At 41.4% G+C, this 17959-nt stretch overlaps 1 protein-coding gene across 2 annotated transcripts in view; it reads right to left on the bottom strand.

The window, feature by feature from the left end:
• Positions 1–17959, bottom strand: part of Ptpdc1 (protein tyrosine phosphatase domain containing 1) — an 81193-nt gene that overhangs the window by 11282 nt on the left and 51952 nt on the right. Inside the window, exons 1-6 of one of the 2 annotated variants that reach the window (XM_020165959.2) lie at positions 7637–8074; positions 7030–7201; positions 4793–4873; positions 4441–4559; positions 3241–3378; positions 223–1454 (exon numbers count right to left, since the gene is read on the bottom strand). In XM_020165959.2, coding sequence (XP_020021548.2) covers positions 223–1454; positions 3241–3378; positions 4441–4559; positions 4793–4873; positions 7030–7201; positions 7637–7874 — 1980 coding nt within the window. In that variant the 5' untranslated portion in view covers positions 7875–8074. Of the gene's footprint in view, positions 1–222; positions 1455–3240; positions 3379–4440; positions 4560–4792; positions 4874–7029; positions 7202–7636; positions 8075–17959 lie in introns of those variants that run through there. The other variant, XM_074052527.1, reaches the window with a different exon arrangement.

Raw genomic sequence — 17959 nt, 5'->3', positions numbered from 1 at the left:
AACCCTGTGCTAAGTGTGTTCCTGCACACAGCAATTTAAATTAAGCTGCACAACTACCCTGTGCCACTTCTACACCATCAGTTCACATCATAACTGGGAAGCTTCAAGTTTGAAAGTCAAGCATGATGCAAACATATCCAAATAAGTCTGGAAAACGTGTTATGTTTTTGTTCTGACATAACTATTCCCATATATATATGAAATTAAAAGAAATTGAAGTACCTGCCACATTTCTACTTTCTTTTTCACTTCTTCTTTTTCTACAAACTCATTTAAATTCGCGAGGGCTTTGGCTGCCAGTATTCTCCTTGCTTCGACACTCAATTCAGGCTCAGATAGGGATTTGTTGTCCTGGGTTTCGTGTCCAAATAGGAACTGTGTCTTAGGCGTGGAGCCACCGTCTGGAGTGCTGTAGGGAGTCCTGCCCTCCTCCTCAACAGAACTTCGGTCCCAACCACCACAAGGTTCACAATGACAGTGGGGCACTTGCTGGTGAGAAGGGTTTGGATCTTTGGGGACATTTGCAAAGTTGGGTGTGACTAGTTCCCCAGGGTTATGTGAACAGATGCCCACAGAGAAGGTTCTACTCCGTTGTATTTCTTTTGCAGTGTGCTTCCTATAGAAAAGTGGCGATCCATCATCCTTGAGTCCTTCCAAGCCTCCACATTTAGACTGATTCCAGAAAGAAAATGTACTGCGAACCAATGCTTCCTTATTTAAACCTAGCTCTGGAGATGGTGTGATGTAACAATGGCTGACAGGCTTCTGCAGCTGGAGGCTGTGGCACAGCAAATCCTGGGCAGGCACAGTCCACGGAGTCTCCCCTTGCTCCAGGAGAGCCTCGGCCCTCTTTAGGTCTGAGTCACTGTAGCTGAACCTCCTTTTCAGATGAGTCAGGGGCTGAAGGCACTCAACGTTCCGCCTTTTCCAAAGAGGGTCAAACTCGTGCTCATTAGGAACAATCACATCCTGATTCTCAAACTCCACTGCCACTGCAGGGGGGCTGAACGGGTCAGAGGCATCGCTGTTGTGCCTCAGTAACTCTTTATCCAGCCGCATTGTGACCATCTCAGACACAGTCTTTTCAATTTCAGCAGAGAGTCCAGGTCCTTCCAACATGTCCTTCATCACCATTGGCCGGTTCTCAGCCAAGTCCAGCAGCAATTTGCACACTAGGTGGATGATTTTTGGCACATGTTTCAGAAGTCGTGCCTCATAACCATGAAGCAGATGACGCTGACGAATTAGGTATTGGGCTAAGGTGACAGCATGTGCCTTGGGATCACAGCAAGCGAAGATATTGCGGAGGGGAGTCAGAAACTGAGTAAACTCTCGGACACAGAGCAGCTGTCCTCTGGTTTGTATGGAATTGGGTCGCTTTGCCCGCACAAATATAATCGCTTGGTCGGCAGTCATTCTTGTTGCAAAAACTAAATAACAGGCTATCAAGACACCTGAACAGTGAAGAAGAGGACAATGGCGTGAGAAAAGCTTTTAGTTTTATCTGTCAGTCTTTGATAATTTAAAACTTGAATATATGTCAGGAACCATATAATCACAAGTACACTTGAAGGACAGTCATAATGTTAATTTTGTAACATTTTGTGTGTTCATTATTGTTGTGTTCCCCTTATTGCAGAAACTTTTATCTACTTGACTGCATGGCAGTCCATCCCTGTGACTGAGCCAGCAGGGACTCAGAGAAGGGCTGGCACAAAGCTGGCACATGAGGAAGCATGGAGTAGGGAAAGCATGACTGAGCAGAGGATCTGGCCTGGCCCATCTAGCCTCCTGCTGCCCAGCTTCAACATGGAAGAAAGCCAAATCATCTGTTTTCCACTCTGAACAGCTCTTGAAAATTCCATTCAATTCATCCATGCACTTTGTGCTTGGAACTTCCCACCCTGCCATCTTTGCCACCAACCACTGGAATGTCCCAGCTGGGCACGCTACTTAGGTAGTTCTTTGTTGAGGGTTATTCACATTTATAGCCTACTTTTGTTCCTGACAATTCTTCAGGAACAAAAAAATTCTATATTAATCTGTGTTTTAACCCAGACCATAATATAACTCTGGTTTTTTCATTAGCATGTAGTATTAAGAAACCAGGCTAAACAGTGTGGATATTATCAATGAACATCTAATTAAGATAACTAATGAAAATATTAATCAATTCAAATATAATAGTCAATTAATATTACAGGCAAGTCGAAGACACCTGTGTGATTCATAAGTCTGTAAAGATCTTATTATGCCTGAAACCCAGAACATTTGAAAATTGCATGCTCTCAGATTTATATAGTAGGGTATCTTTCTCACTGGGATGTACAAAATATATGAAGTGTCTACAGCACCATCGTGTGCAGTCTTCAGGAACAAATGGCATTTCGGCTTGACTTTAAGTGCCAATGATCCCTAGCTGAGTTAAGTCCCAGCCCTGAGAACGCTCTGAGGCAGCTGAGAAATCCCCGGGCAGGCACATAGGTACCTGAGGTTGGAGTTGAACCACAGGTGTGGTGCACACTAGGTGTTCAGACTAAACCACACAATATAACGATATCAACTCTAGGGCCTTTATTTTTGTCCTCGGGCCAGCAGTGTAATGAGATTGTCCTGAGTGTTTAAGTAAAATCACTGATTTTTATGTAGAATTTTATGCACAGATAAAGCCTCCTTCACAAGCACAGTCCTTACATTTTCAAAAGCAAAAAAGCACATGAGCTTTGGAGTCAGACAGCCAGAGATGTAAATCTTCACCTGCCACTTACTAAATGGAGCAAATTACTTAACTTCTCTCAAACTGCAGTTTCTTCAGCTCACACTGTTGCTAAAGGTTTTAAAAGGCAGCAGATGTAAAATGTTTACAACCTAGCAGATAAAACAATGCTTGCTGTTATCCTGGTTATTTTGGTTAAGAAAAATTGCATTCTTAAAAGACATTATGTAATAAAATGAAGTATTGATATCTCCCTTTACATAAGAAAGCAGTAGTTTTAGAAACCTGTTTAAATGCTATGGTTTTTTTCATCTGTGCCATTAACAATATGCTCACCAACATAAGGCCACTGTAACTATCAGCTTAAAACATCTCAAATAGCTTTTACTTATCTTCTTCCAGCTGACTCTGAAACTTGGATAGGATTCTAGAAATTATTTATTTTTAGAATTAGAATTAGGAAATCTTATTCCTTACATGCTTAAGTGTGCCTACAATACAAGGAAACCACTCCTAGAACTTACCTGTTCGGCCAAGCCCTGCATGACAATGGATGGCTACTTTTCCTTCCTGTAAGGCAAATGTCATCACCTTCACCATATCTAAGATGGCAGTAAGAGATGCCACACCATAATCCTTCCATCCAAAATTGTAGAAATAAACTAGGCAGTAAAAGAAAAACAAAATTAACATTCAGAAAAAAAAATACCTACAAAAACATTTGAATAAAATGAGTGAATTTATGAAAAGTGCGAGTTTTGGGGTTTTCTTTTGGTTTTTTTGTTTTTTTTTTATAGTAAAGAGTAACTTACTAGGGAAAGCAAAGTACAGGCTGTGAGATAAGGGCCAAATGCCAAAGTTTACATTTAGAAGGCACAAGCCTAAAATAACAGGCTTTTTACATTTTCAGTTAGCTTAATTGGTAAATGGCTCATAAAGCATTTCTGTATTATTTAAGACAGTTCCTGATGAAATTCAGTTGGAAAGAATTATAAAAAAGTAGAATTAGAAGTTAATAAAGTCACTGGCCCATGGAAAAGTTACTCAGCTATGGCAGTAAGTAACACACATTCTTATTTAAGCATGGAAATGTGTCTAAAATACTGATAAATGGCTAAAGATAGTATATATGGATTTTCCACTTAGGGATACAAATAAAAAAGAAAAAGCTAAACTTTGATCTTCTTTGGCCTGGTCTGAATAACATGTGTTGAGTGGACTCCATCGCAACGCTCCTGTGACTAAGGCCATCTGGGTCTGCCCCAGGAAGAATCCTAGACATCCTTCTAGAGCAGGTCTAACAGCAAAAAAAGCTGTCCAGGTTCCTTTCTTCACTACCACTGCTAAGCTGTGTGGTCTCAGGCAACACGATAACTCTGTCTGTGGCCTCGTGTGCAAAACAGAAACAACTGTGTTACACAACTACTGTAAGGATTAACTGAGGTAAAAGTGTCTGACAAAGCGCAGCCATTACTGAATAGGAGACTTATTACTGCAGGGTCTCCTCACAACATCCCTCTTACCAGAAAAAGAGAAACCCTGCACTCCGACAGCAAGGCTAAAGAACAGTAGCATCATTTAAGGTCAAAGATTGCCCATTTTCATTTTCTGGAACCCCTGCTGCTAATGAGTTGGTGTTTAGTTCCATCACCTCTTTAACCTGAGAGCCCAGTGGACAAAAGTGTCTTGATAATTCATAGGGAAGAGGGTGGGAAGGAACTTACTGCCAGCTTCCATGAAAGCTTCAGGAAGGTATGTGAAGCCACTTTCTTGTTCCAGAGAGTTCCCACAGCTAGCATGCTCACCAGGGCGCTGCAGATTGATGACTGTTTTTATGCCATGACTAAAAGGAAAAAGGGCAATTGGTCACACTGAGAGATGGAGCTAAAAAATTAGCTAATTTCTGTGTTAATAAACATTAATAATTGCTCTAAAAACTTTGTCATTGCTTTGAAATAATGTCTTCACGGTCTATTTTTTAAATGCAAGCACTTTTTCACTTGATGGCACACACAGTAAAAGAAAACCACACAGGTTTGCTCACTACAGCTGTGAGTGATGCAATGCGGCACTTACCTGAGGAACTGCTCAATGATGTGGTACTTCTCCAGGAGCTCAGAGGATGGGCGAGCCATGGCCAAGATATTGTCAGTGACCCTGAAGATGCAGGAGGGATTGGTGAGATACCCAGAATCCAGAAAGTTCTACCTTCAGGACTGATAATTTATTTCTATGATTTTAACAACTCCCTAAGAATATCCTTATACAAAAATCTGGCTTCAATTTTGCATCATGATTAGAGAAACCCTGTAGCTTCTTAGATCCCTGGAGAAAAAAATCTAGACCATATAATATTTATGGATTCTGATAAAATATCCCTAAGGACTCTCAAGAGATTCTAGCAGACGTAATGGAGAAACCTCAGCTAGTGCAAAGGTGACAAGTCTTCATTACTTATCCAATGGGGAGGGCCTGGGAGACACTTCTGATTACTAAACTAACTGAACCTCAGTTACTTGAGACATTGCACGGGGACAGTAATGCCTGCCTCACAGGGTTGGTGTGAGAATCCAATATGATGTGAATGTAAAAGTCTTTAGTATGAACCCTGGTCTATGGTTACAAATAAATATTGAGTTGTAGTTTAGCAAAAAATATGGGCTCCCAAGTCAATTGGGTCTGGTTTCAAATGCTGACTTTCTTACTTTCTAGCTGCGAAGCAAAACAGTTAACCTCTCTGGAGCATCAATACAATCAACAACACACAAGAGTTGTGTGAAAGTGAGTGATAATAATTTGAAAGCATTTTTCATAGTGCCTGTCCTGTACTCAAATGGATGTTCATGGATGAATGAATGGATGAACAGAGGTTGAATAGAGGGGTATCACTCTTGTTAGGCTGCTGGCTTTACTCTGTTCTGTTTAAGTCTCTCATCAGGGACCTGGTGACCTTCACTGCTGGCTGTGGGTCACATGAATCTCAGAGGAGTAATGACATTTAGGTTGGCAGGGTAGGATCCGAAAGACACCTTCCCCTCTAGAACAATGTATACAATTTAACGTGGACCCCAAAGTTTTGGCATTCCCCAAATTTACTAGTATTAGGATAATATGAGGGGAGATAAATATAAAAGCAGCAGAGGTGAAAAAGGCTCACATGGTTTAATCAATAATAAAGCAAAAATATCAATGTGCTCTAAAATTGTATTATTAAAATTTTAGTTGTCTGACTATGTCTCTCAATGTTTGCGTCTTGGTGCCATGACTGTGACTGTGATAGAGCTGAACATAATCTATGGACAGCAATAATGACAGTGGATTCCAAACTATCACTCTGGATGTCACAGCAAATCCAGTATAAAAAAGTACAGGCTGCAAGTCAGATAAGCTGTATAAGCTATGTAAATCAACAAATATCTAATTTGAAAATGATTCATTGCTAGAATTCTTTAAATAGTCCCTCTAAGTGTGATTCAAATGTGATTTGATTATCAGTGCTTTTCAGATGTCACTCTATCAAAAAAGATTATCTCACCAGTTTATTATTACTAGTAAAAGGCAGTATGACTCAAGAATGGTATGAATTGCACTTATACACCAGAAACAATGCAAACACCTTCGACTGTTACTGAACTTACAACCTGTGTCACTGCAACTAAGGCAGACTGAAGAGTAATTTTTGTATGTATGAAAATTCATCCTTACAGACAGAAGATAAGAACACCAAAGAGCGACGTAAAAGCTAACCTGTAGGATGCCGGGTGCAGATGGCTCATGCCTGTAATCCTAGCTACTCAGGAGGCAGAGATCAGGAGGACTGCAGTTCGAAGTCAGACTGGGCAAACAGTGCATGAGACCCTATCTCGAAAATACCCATCACAAAAAATGTGTGTGGGGGGGGCTGGTGGAGTGGCTCGAGGTGTAGGTCTTAAGTTCAAGCCCCGGTAACACACACACACACACACACACAGCTAACCTGCAGGAAACTGAAGAACCACATTTGTATCTCACTATTTTCTCAAACTTATAGCTGCATATTTTTATTATTTCTAGAAATTTCTGAAATTTAAGAGCTATCTAATTGCCCATTTCTTTTAGACACTTTACATAAATCATGTTACTTAATTTACAAACATACCCCTATGGGTTTTGGCTTAATTATTTCCATTCTATAGATGAGCTGGTCTAGGGGTGAAGTCAGGGGTGGCTTCCAAAGGGGACTTGGAAGCCCACACTGCTCCTTCCACAGCCCCTGCCTGCCAGCTCACAGCTCCTCCTTTGTTCACCGTACATAGCGATGTGAGACCACTTACCAAGACGAGTAAACCCCCTTAATGGCTTGCTCTTGCTCGCTCCAGCGGGCTGGGTTCTCGTACTTGCATGACCTCCCGCCACATGCCATGGAGCATGCCATGTGTCCAGGGATGACATGCCTTAAACGCTCTCCCACTTTTGTGTACTTCGGTGTTGGACGTCCTGAATTTCCTAAAACATACGAGGAAGGGAAGATTCAAAATCCCATTCTCCCAGTGGGATGACAGCACTGAAAACAGTTTCTTTTAATCTCAGGATTGTAGGCAATGAGCCAGTGCTAAATCCCCTTCCGCTAAACTTAAAAACCTTTCCCATGCAATAATCTCCACACATTATACTCATAAAAAAAGGAAGAAATCGTAAAAGCAGATCTTTTTCAAGGGGATAGTTGTATTCAAAAACTATACTTTTAATGAACAACCACAAAATATTCACTCATGTTATCTCCTCTTACATATCCATTCAACTTCTTGGCATAATAGATAGCAAAAAGTATGGCAGAATTAACTGTTAATATTTAAGAAGGTATGAACACAACACAACCTATTCACATTTCATAAATTTAGATACAAAGGTGTAGCAATTTAGAAGAAGTAAGAGCTTTACTTTTTCTCTCAGGAAAAGTTGGGTTCCCTTCTGCACGGCTGACGGAGGACACAGCCACCATCACCTGGAGAGAGGACGAGGACAGCAGCTTTGTGGCAGAGCCAGAGCCAGAGCCAGAGCCACGCCGGGCCTGCTGTAGCCTGAGGACTGGGTCAGAAGTGGAGTGCCTGCGGCCCTGCAGGAAGGAGCTGAGGAAGTGCACAGCTGAGGGCCGGCGGGGTGCCTCCTGCAACTGCATGGCACCAGCTCCAGGGAGGTAAGAGTTGGAGGAGGCAGGGAGCAGTCAGTCCTGGCTTGCTCAGCGAGGAAGTACAGAGACACAGGCACCGCTCTGTCTGATCTAAGAGCTATTCAGGATAGGCTGACTCGTTTCCATAGTGACCAACAAAGAAACTACTGATTCCCACTTAGATCTGAACAGGCAAGAATCCTACATGAATGGATTGCGTTTTGGACAATTTGTTCAAGTATACTGAAAGATAATATGCATTTTAAAGAGATTATTCCTTAACTTAGATTACTCTGTTTTGCTTCTCAAATGCACTTAAAGATCTGCTCAAAGAATTGCTTCTAAAGTATTGTAACAAATTTAGAAAATGGCTTTCTGATGCAAATACTGCCTTTTACACCTTTACAAGGTTTAAGTTCTGTAATCCCTTAAGCCTGTCTCTGGATATTTGGGGGAAAAAATCTTTTCTATGCTTCTTTGGAACAGGGTAGATAAAACGTTCACTATAATAAAGATAATAAAGATAAAAAGATCATTTAATTTTTCATAACCAAGTACCGCCCCACATTTGTTGATAAGGACTGCTAAAGGCACACTTGGATAGAACAAGTAAGGACATTTTAGAGCTGATAGATGACCGGAAGATAGTTAATTTCATATTTTATTTTCAGAATATGAAATCCCAATTCTTGGTTGTACCCTGTTGGACAAGAACAGTTATGAATAACTACAAGTAGTTACAAGTAGGTAGGCCTCATCAGAAACTCAAAAACACAACTCTCTGTCTTTTGTTGCTATGGAGGAGAAAGCTTTAATGTCTTGGAGCAAATGAAGCAATTTCACTGAAGTATCACATTCTTAAAGGAATTAGATGATAAGGAGGTTGCAGTCTGAGGATAAAGGATGGAAAGAAAACAGAAACTTCAACCACCACCAATGCGTACATTGTCCGCCTTCTCCCTTGGTAATGTCAGGCTGCACCCGCATTCTTCTTTCATTCTCGCTGCACAAATGGCATTTCAGTCGTGCACAAATGGAAACAGAGCTGCTGCCTTAGATAAGGTTCATTTCTGTTTTCTTTTAATGGTTATAAATGCTATAAGCTAGCTTCTTCTTAACTGCCACCCTCAGTCCCCAACAATATGTGCTTTTGTCAAATAAGACTGGGACAGAGAAGTGGCATTTGGTGCTCCAATTCCTACTCCATGCGTAGTAGTGTCATGCCCTTGTTATTTAATACATAGACACGGGAGGAGTTTTTTATATCAATCCAGAAAGCACAGCTTCCCTGTCTGGAGGAATAACCTGAGCAATATTCCAGGCTAGGCACACATGACCCTCAAGACAACACAGGAGACGGTGATCCACAAATGTGTGCGCGAAAAGATATGGAGAGGATAGCAAGTGGATATTTTACAACAATATTAGATGATCATTTAATTTTTCTTAACCAAGTGCTCCCTCATTCTTCTTGATAAGAACTGCTAAAAGATCACTTGGATGGAGTACGTAGTGACATTTTAGAGCTGATATACGTATCGGAAGACAGTTAATTTCCTGTTTTTATTTCAGAATATGAACTCCCAATTCTTGGTTGCGCCCTGTTGGAAAATAACTATTAGTTACGAGTATGAGTAACTACGAGCACCTATGCCTTTCAAAAACAGGAGTTCCTTGCCTTGGAGAGGCAGGGGTGAGAAGGCTATGCTGTGGCCTGACAAGGGAAGTGGCTATGGGGCTGGGGACACTTCAGGCGTGGGCTGCCATGGTGCTGGAGGTGATGTCTGGACTCTGGCTCAAGCGGCTGGTGAGATCTTGCAGCCAGTTCCCACGCAGCCCATGCGCAGGTGAGACAATCCAGCCAGCTCCATTGGAGGCGCAGGTATCTGAAGCATCAAGGAGGAGGTGTCAGTCAGTGAGTGGTGCTGGGGAACCTACACGACAGGCAGCTGTGGAGAGAAGTCCAAAGTGACTCTGCTTCCGGCTGTACTGAGAATGAAAATTAAATTTGGTGAGGGGGAGGACTTATTTGGACTAAACTAAGGAATACATACATCTCAGGAATAATTTCTGCTGTGAAATCTTGAGAACTGGGCTCTCCACAAATAAACACCTAACAAGTGAGCTGACCCAAGTTACTACACAGCTGGTGTCCCTGTCGGGGCCTAAGGAAATGCAGTCCAGTGCAAACTGTACTCTGCCACTGTGCCAGGCAAAAGCAGCCTTCTCAGCATGATTGCTCAGCGTGCTGACGATGGGAGCTGGGAACACATCCTGCTTCCATCTGGCAGTTCAAGTGGAACTGTGCCCACCTGTGGGCATGAGAGACGCCTGCATGAGCCTTCACTTCCCCACTTGTCTGAAGAGCTGCTCTAAAATTATGCCTTGGTGAAATGCCCAATTCACAGCCAATCCATTTTTAAAAATTTATATCTTATTTATATCACGGAAGGCTTTCCAACAGGGAGGTATACATTCAGTCCCTGTCCAAATGCTAGCCTGGTTCTCTTCCCCAACTTGTCTGTATACTTGTGGATTTCCCCCATCTTTGTACATCACATCGTGCTTCTTCCTATCACTATAGGAACATTTTCCCATTCTGCTTTTGTCTTTTCATAATTTTCATTTCATGGAAGTACAATGATTAATACACATTAATTTGATGCATAACAATTTACCTAATTGTTCCTTCACTGTTAGACATCTGGGTTCCTTATCAATGCTTTTTATTTAAAAATAAGACAGTAAACTTTTCAAACTAACTAGATCTTTTTTTTTTTCTTTTGTGGTACTGGGGTTTGAACTCAAGGCTTCCACTTGCAAGGCAGGCACCCTGTCATCTGAGCCAGAACTCCAGCTGATCTAGAGCCTTTTTATTTATACATTTCTCCTTCACTAAATTCCTAGGAACGATATGACTGATGAGCAAAATTAATGTTCAGAGCTCCTATTTTTATTTAGTTGAGCCTTTGTACATTTTGAGAACCAAGTAGAAAGAAGCAGAAAGAAGGAACATTTTCAGCAACTCAATGCATGTTTTTTTTCCTGGGGTCAAGTGAAAAACAGCATTAAAATGAGAATGCAGGGATACTATATATTTCTGATCGGCTTTTGTGCCAACCTCCTTTGCTCCAGAACTCTCACCGCCTCTACCACCCTTGCCTTCTAAGCACATTGTTACGCACAGCACGTTGCCCGGAAAAATCATGCAAACAACTTTTGAAGGGGCTGTGTTCGAATTCTTCAACAGAAGACTTTATACTTGCAGCAAACTGGTCTTTTGTATTCAATTCAAAATACTCTTTAATTGTGTGGATCCATTTAGCTAGTTATATAAACCCACACTGGGTCTCACACATGCTGTCAAGACAGCATATCTGTTTGACCATTTTTAAAAAATCAATTTAATGTATATATGAAAATGTTAAAACAAAACCTCCCGTACAACTATCATGTACTAATAAAAATGTTTAAGAAATCAGTTTAAAAACTTAAATTAGGACAAATTATCAACTGCTAATGAGGAATTGTTTAGCTTCTGAGAGACAGCATTTTCATTTGTATTTAAAATCATCAATAGGAAAAAAAAGCAGAAGCCATAGTTTTAGATAAACAGAAGCTGCAAGACTTTTCATTTCCATTTCATGTCTTACATAACAAGGAAATATTTCCGTGTGAGAGTGATTTTATGAAGGCCATGCTTACCACAGACACTTAACAGATAACATGGAGGCCACAGAGTCTTTACAATGTCACCCTCTTCATCTTTCTGCTTCCCTTTTCTTCCTCCACAGCTAGAATTTACTGGCAGATCAAAGAATCTATTTTATTCCCTCTGACAATGTATTTTTCTAAATGAGTACATACGAAAAAGATTGGGTTCTCTTCATTTCATTAATATAAAAATCATAGGATACTGTGCCTTACTTCCTGTCTCATTCTTCTCCCCACTTCCAAATACGGGGTCACCAGAGAAAAAGCAGGCTCCAAGAGAAGGCAGGCAAAGAACACAAGAGGAAATCCACCCAGCCAGGCCTGTACTTCCTGTACTACTGAGTGAGCAGCAGAAAGATGGTAGCTGTCATGCTGGGGTCTCCAGACCAAGCACCTCTGTGGCCACTGGTGGATTTGCAGTCAGGCAGTCAGACAACCAAATTTAGAATAACAATCAAAGAACAAAATGAGATATGGTCATTGAAAATGCAGAATGATCATACTCCTGAGAGACAGAATAAAAACAAGCCTACTACACAGCACCACTGAGTACTCAGCCTCTACCTCTTTAATTTCTACAAGGAGGTGATTCAAACACCCAACATCCTAAGCAAATCTGGACCACCAAGGACTGGGAATTTCCTTCTACATTCAAGATTTCAGCAAGGGCTGTTCTTTACTGTCTAGACTCACACAACAGACCTGTCGCTTTGTGGGAGATGGAAGTATATCCACTCTCATTCTTAGGTGCACAAACGAGTCACTTTCAGGAATTCTGCTGCAATGCTGACTTTCCAGCTTCATGTTTTCCCTTTTTGTGACTGGAGGTTCACTATTTTTTTTTTTAAATTTATTAGCACATAATATTTTTACTGGGGGAAACACGGTGATATTTTCATATGTGTTTAGAATATATGTTAATTAGATTTACCCCCTCCATGTGCTCCTTCTTTCTCCCTCCCCCACTTCTTAGAACAATTTCAACAGGTTTCATTCTCTATTTTCATATACAAATACAAAATACACCCACCATATTCACCCTTTCCTTATGCCCACCCCCTCCCACTGACACTCACCCCTGGAAAAGACCTATTTTACCAGAAGGGTCACTTCTTACAGGGCAACCGTTAGCTCAAAATGGTTTCTGATATTGAGTTGAGTCCATTTGTCTACATATTGGTTCTAGTTCTTCCCTCTTCCCACACCACCCCCCCGACAAAGCATTTTTTTGACTATAAAGGTTTTCAATTATTTGGATTTTTGAACATAGAATTCCTCCAAGAATGTCCCAATTTAGATTAAGTCTTCTGTTTTTCAAGTGTTCCTCTAGTTTCTCATTATTACGGGCCTGAGCCACTGGCAATTTTGAATATTTTTGAGAGGATTTATTTTCATCTAATCAATCTCAAACTTGAAGAAAAATTACAAATATAATCCAAAGACTATTTTTTCTTGAACTAACTGAGAGTAAGTTGCAAACAGGCTGTCTCATTACTCCCACAAAGACACTCTTCACAACTCCCACAAGTCAGAAAAACATGTGAGACATTACCACTTGCCCTCTATTTCATTCACTCCAAATTCACAGGTTACCCAACAGGTGCTCCTTGCAGTGGAAGGGCCAGTTCTGGGTCACGCCTCGCATTTATTGTCCTGACTCATCTACTTTACTCTAGCACAAGCTCCTGAGTCTGTCTTTGCCTTTGATGACCTTAACATTTTTTGAACAGTACAGGCCAGTCATCTTGCAGAATGTCTCTCAATTTGCATATGTCCGTTTCATCATGATTGGAGTCAAGAAGCCCTGGTATTTATTAGTGAAGAACGGTGTCTAGAAATCAGTGTCTGCTTGTTAGGTGTGATCAGTGCTGCCAGGGTCTTATTTCCATCCGGCCTTCCTGGTGGACAGAGCTAAAGAACGCACGTTCATATACGTGCACACGTACCTACCGTATGTTTACATCTATATTTATTTTGTATGTACATTTATATATATTGAAAACTAAGAACTTATCCTGATACTACCAATCCCAAGCCGGCCTCACAGAGTCCCTCTAACTGAGAACACTGGCTCCCAGTCCCTACATGTAGCCCGCCTCCCATCACTGCTGCCACTGCTCCTCTATGTGAATGCTTCCCTGGCTGCATCTGGAGCCTCATGTCGTCGCTGTCACCTCCCCCGTGTGGGTGCTCCCCCATCCTGCTGTATTCTAAAATCCCAGGAGGATCGCCGTGATACCCTGGGCCAGGTCGCCCTCCCACGCAGGCATGACCTTGAACAAGCTTCATCACTGCTGGGCTGCACCACTCCTCCGCCCCGTATGAATTCCCCCTCACCCTTTGGGGCCTCAGCACTGTGGCCTCACCCTATACCCTGGTTTGGATGCTAACTTTGCTCGGCCCCACACAGTGGCTTTCAGAACTGCTCAGACAGGAAGGGAAAAGAAGGGGCAGCTCCTGTCTCCTCCTCCTCCTTTTTTGTTAATTGTGATAAAACACAGGTAACATAAAATTTATCATTTTACCCGTTTTAATTGTACAGTTCTTTTGTATTAAGTATATTCACATTGTTGTACAACCATCACTATGATTCATCTCCCCAGACTGAAACTCTATACTCTATTAAACAACAACTCCCTACCTCTCCTCCCCTCAGTCCCTGGCAACCAACATTCTACTTTCTGTCTCTGTCAGTTTGACTACTCTTACCTAAAAGAAATCATACGGCTTTTGTCCTTGGTTACTGGCTGCTGCAGCATGTGTCAGAATCCCCTTCCTGTCAGAGGCTGAGTAACACTTAGACACACAGACCACATCTCATTTATCTTTTTCTCTACTGACAGACAACCGAGTTGCTTCTTCTTTTTGGCTGTCATGAACAGTACTGCTGTGGACGTGGGTGTACAGATACACCCACGCTTTCAGTTCTTCTGTGAATATAGCTAGACTGCTGATCATCTGACAACTCTACTTTTACACTGAAGAACTTCCATACTGTTTTCCAGAACAGCTCCTCCATTTCATATTCTTACCAGCTATATGCCAGGGTTCCCATTTCTCCACCTTATTGTATGCAGATTTCTTCCTGAGGGTGCAGTGCTATTATCCTAATCTGGTGGGATTATTATTATTTTTTGGAGGTACTAGGGTTTCAACTCAGGGCCCCACACTTAGTAGGCAAGTACTCTAATACTTGAGCTATGCCTCCAGCCCTTTTTGCTTTAGGTTATTTTTTTGCATTTTTTACCTCAACCCAGGCTCAGACCAAGATCCTACTACCTATACCTCCCATGTAGCTGGGATTATAGATATGTACCACCATGCCAAGCTTGTTTTCTGAGATAGGGTCTCACTAACTTTTGCCTGGGCTGGCCTCAAACTGCAATCCTTCAATCTCTGCCTCATGCATAGTAGCAGGGATTTCTTATTCTGCTTTCAATTCTATTTCCCTAATGGCTAGATAATGTTGAGCATCTTTTCCTGTGCTTATTTTGTGTATCTTTTTGTTTTTTCTGGTTGTTGAGTTTTAGAGACTCTTTATTTATGATGGATATTAATCTCTTTATGATTTGCAAATCATTTCTCCCATTCTGAAGGCTGCTTTCCCCTTCTGTTGTTGGACCTATAACATATAGAAATGTGGTCTATATGACAAGTCCGAAGGAAGTGGTGGGAGTAGAAGTTATGCTGACGTAAGGAAGTGACACAAGATAACTCAAAACTCCCAAGAATAAATGAAGAAAACCAGAAAGAACAAAGAGAAAGGTCAATATTATAAACCAGTGTTCAGAGTGTATAAGGAACTTTACAACTCAACAATAAAAAAGGTCAATTTGAACAAATGTTTCTTCTCCAAGAAGATACACAAATAGCCACATGGGCACAAGAAAATATTCAACATAAATAGTCATTAGGAAAATGCAAATCAAAACCATTTGGTTGACATACAGTGACCGTGTGACCCAGCAATTCCACTCAAGCAATAAAAAATGTATCCACACGAAATATATATGCAAATGTTCATAATGGCATTATTGTGGTAGCCAAAAGCAGAAACAACCCATGTGCCATCAACCCAAACAGATAAGCAAAATGAGGTATATCCAAAATGGAATATTATTCAGCAGTAAAATAGATGAAATGTAGTTATGCTAAACCTGGACAAACCTTGAAAACATTATGCTAAGTTCAAAAAGGCAGACACAAAAGAACACATATTGTATTGTCTTATTTATACTAAATGCCCTAAATAGGCAAATGCATAAGGACTAAAAGTAGATTCGTGGTTGCCAGGAACCAGGGAGAGGGTGGAATGGGAATTGGCTACTAATTGGAAGAATTTCTTTTTGAGCTGATGAAAATGTTCTGGGTTTACCAGTCATTAATGATCGCAAAGCCTTGTGTAGATACTAAAATCAATGACTACTTCAAAGGGGTGAATTTTACAGTACGTGAATTATAGTTTAGTAATTTTTGAAAACGGGCAAGAAATCTGAATGAGCATTTCTCTAAAAAAGATACAGACATGGTCCATAAGCACATGAGGAGATGTTCAACATCAGTGGTCATTAGGGAAATGCACATTAAAATCTCAGCGAGATACCACTTCGCACCTACCTGGATGGCTATAATAAAAAAATAAGATAGCAAGTATTGATGAAGATATAAAGAAACAGGAGTCTTCATACATTGCTGGCAGGCATGTAAAATGGAGCAGCCACTTTGGGAAACATTAGGGCAGTTCCATAAAGGACTAAGTAAGTTACAGTATATCCCAGCCTTCTATTCTTAGGTATACACCTGAGAAAAATGAAAACTTATGTCCACCAAGCATTCAAGGCAGTAGTACTTACAATAGTCAAAAAGTAAGAACAATTCAAATGTTCATCAGCTGATAAATGCATTAAAAATATGGAATATCACTACAATTGAAAGTGATTCAATAAAAAGGAAGAAATACTGACACTTGCAACAACACAAATGAACCCTGAAAAACACCAGGCTAAGTGAAATAGTCCAATCACAAAAGACCACATGTTGTATGAGTCTGTTTACACAAAATGTTCAGAAAAGGGAAATCTGGACAGACTGATGGTTCCTAGGGCTAGTAAGGAGGAGGAGGAAGAACAGTGGTTGGTGGGTGATAAGCACCCACAATCTAAAACTGACTGTGGTACTGATTGAATAACTCTTTTTTTGTGACTACACCAACAATAGATGATTATATACTTTAAATGAGTGAACTGTCATGAACTTTACCATAGAGAAAATGCTCCCTCCTGCTCTGATTATGATTTAATGAATAAATAAAAAAGCTGCCAGGTAGATTTCTAGTACTCTCAAGATAGAATAGCCCCAATCCTCCTGGGCTCTATGTCTTACAACTAAAAAAACTCTGGACACAACAGAATGGACAAGCACAGGGATGACCATTTAGGGACCTCAGGACCGGAGGAACAGTATGGCTGTGGACATCCTGGGATTCCTGATTGCCTCACATGTATTTCAAACAGGGTGCTGCAAAAGACTCTGACCCAGAGCAAGCTTTGGCTGTGTTCTCCCAGCCAAAGGTCTAGGGAAAATTGGCCTATCAAAAATATTTTTAGTAATACTCATGCTCCTCCAGTCAAACACCAATGATGTTTGCCATGTCCTCTTCTACACCACAGTTTTGAAAGGGATGAACAGGAAGCAATCATCAGATGGTGTCAGAAGGATAAGCAAAGCTAATCTTCCATTCCCTGTCCAGAAGTAGTATCTGGTGCCTCAATTCCTCTACAGAGGATTGACCAGGGTGCTAACTTTCCACAGCCATTTGGAAGAAGTGAGTGGCACTTGGATGGACTCACTGGCTGAGTGGTGGATGAATTCCCATCCTCCATCAAGCAGAAGTGGGCAGGGCTACAATTTCTCTGCCAAGGCAGAGAGCTGAGCCCCTCTATCCTCACCCTGCACCAAGTCTTAACAGGGGAGTCTGAAGCACAGCTAGTGAACACAAGGCTCACCATCCCCTCCATGTCAGGATCCAGTGGGGAACCGGTCATCTATCCCCGTGCAGCATCAAGGAAACTGAGCAAGGCAATGCAAGCTGAGGCTACTTTCTCTAAGCCTTGGCCTTAGTGAGGCCCAGGGAAACGAACCTCCATATCCACATGGCAGCAACAAGACTGAACAATGCAGCATGAAGCAGGACTAGTTGACGCTCTTGTCTCTCCCAGTATCAGTGGAGCTTGGGGGAGGGAGGGGCTGCGCCTTCCCTCCCTTACCTGCCATTAAGGAGGCAGAATGTGGGGTGAAGCAGGAGGGTCAACATTCTCTCCCCACCCCAACTCCCTGGTGTCAATGGGTCCAATCGGGGAGCCGAGCTCCCAGCTCACTGG

This window comes from Castor canadensis, chromosome 13 (genome assembly GCF_047511655.1).
Source record: "Castor canadensis chromosome 13, mCasCan1.hap1v2, whole genome shotgun sequence".
Taxonomy (NCBI): Eukaryota; Metazoa; Chordata; class Mammalia; order Rodentia; family Castoridae; genus Castor; species Castor canadensis.
The sequence above is the reverse complement of the archived record's forward strand: the minus strand, read 5'-3'. Positions and strand labels throughout refer to the sequence as shown.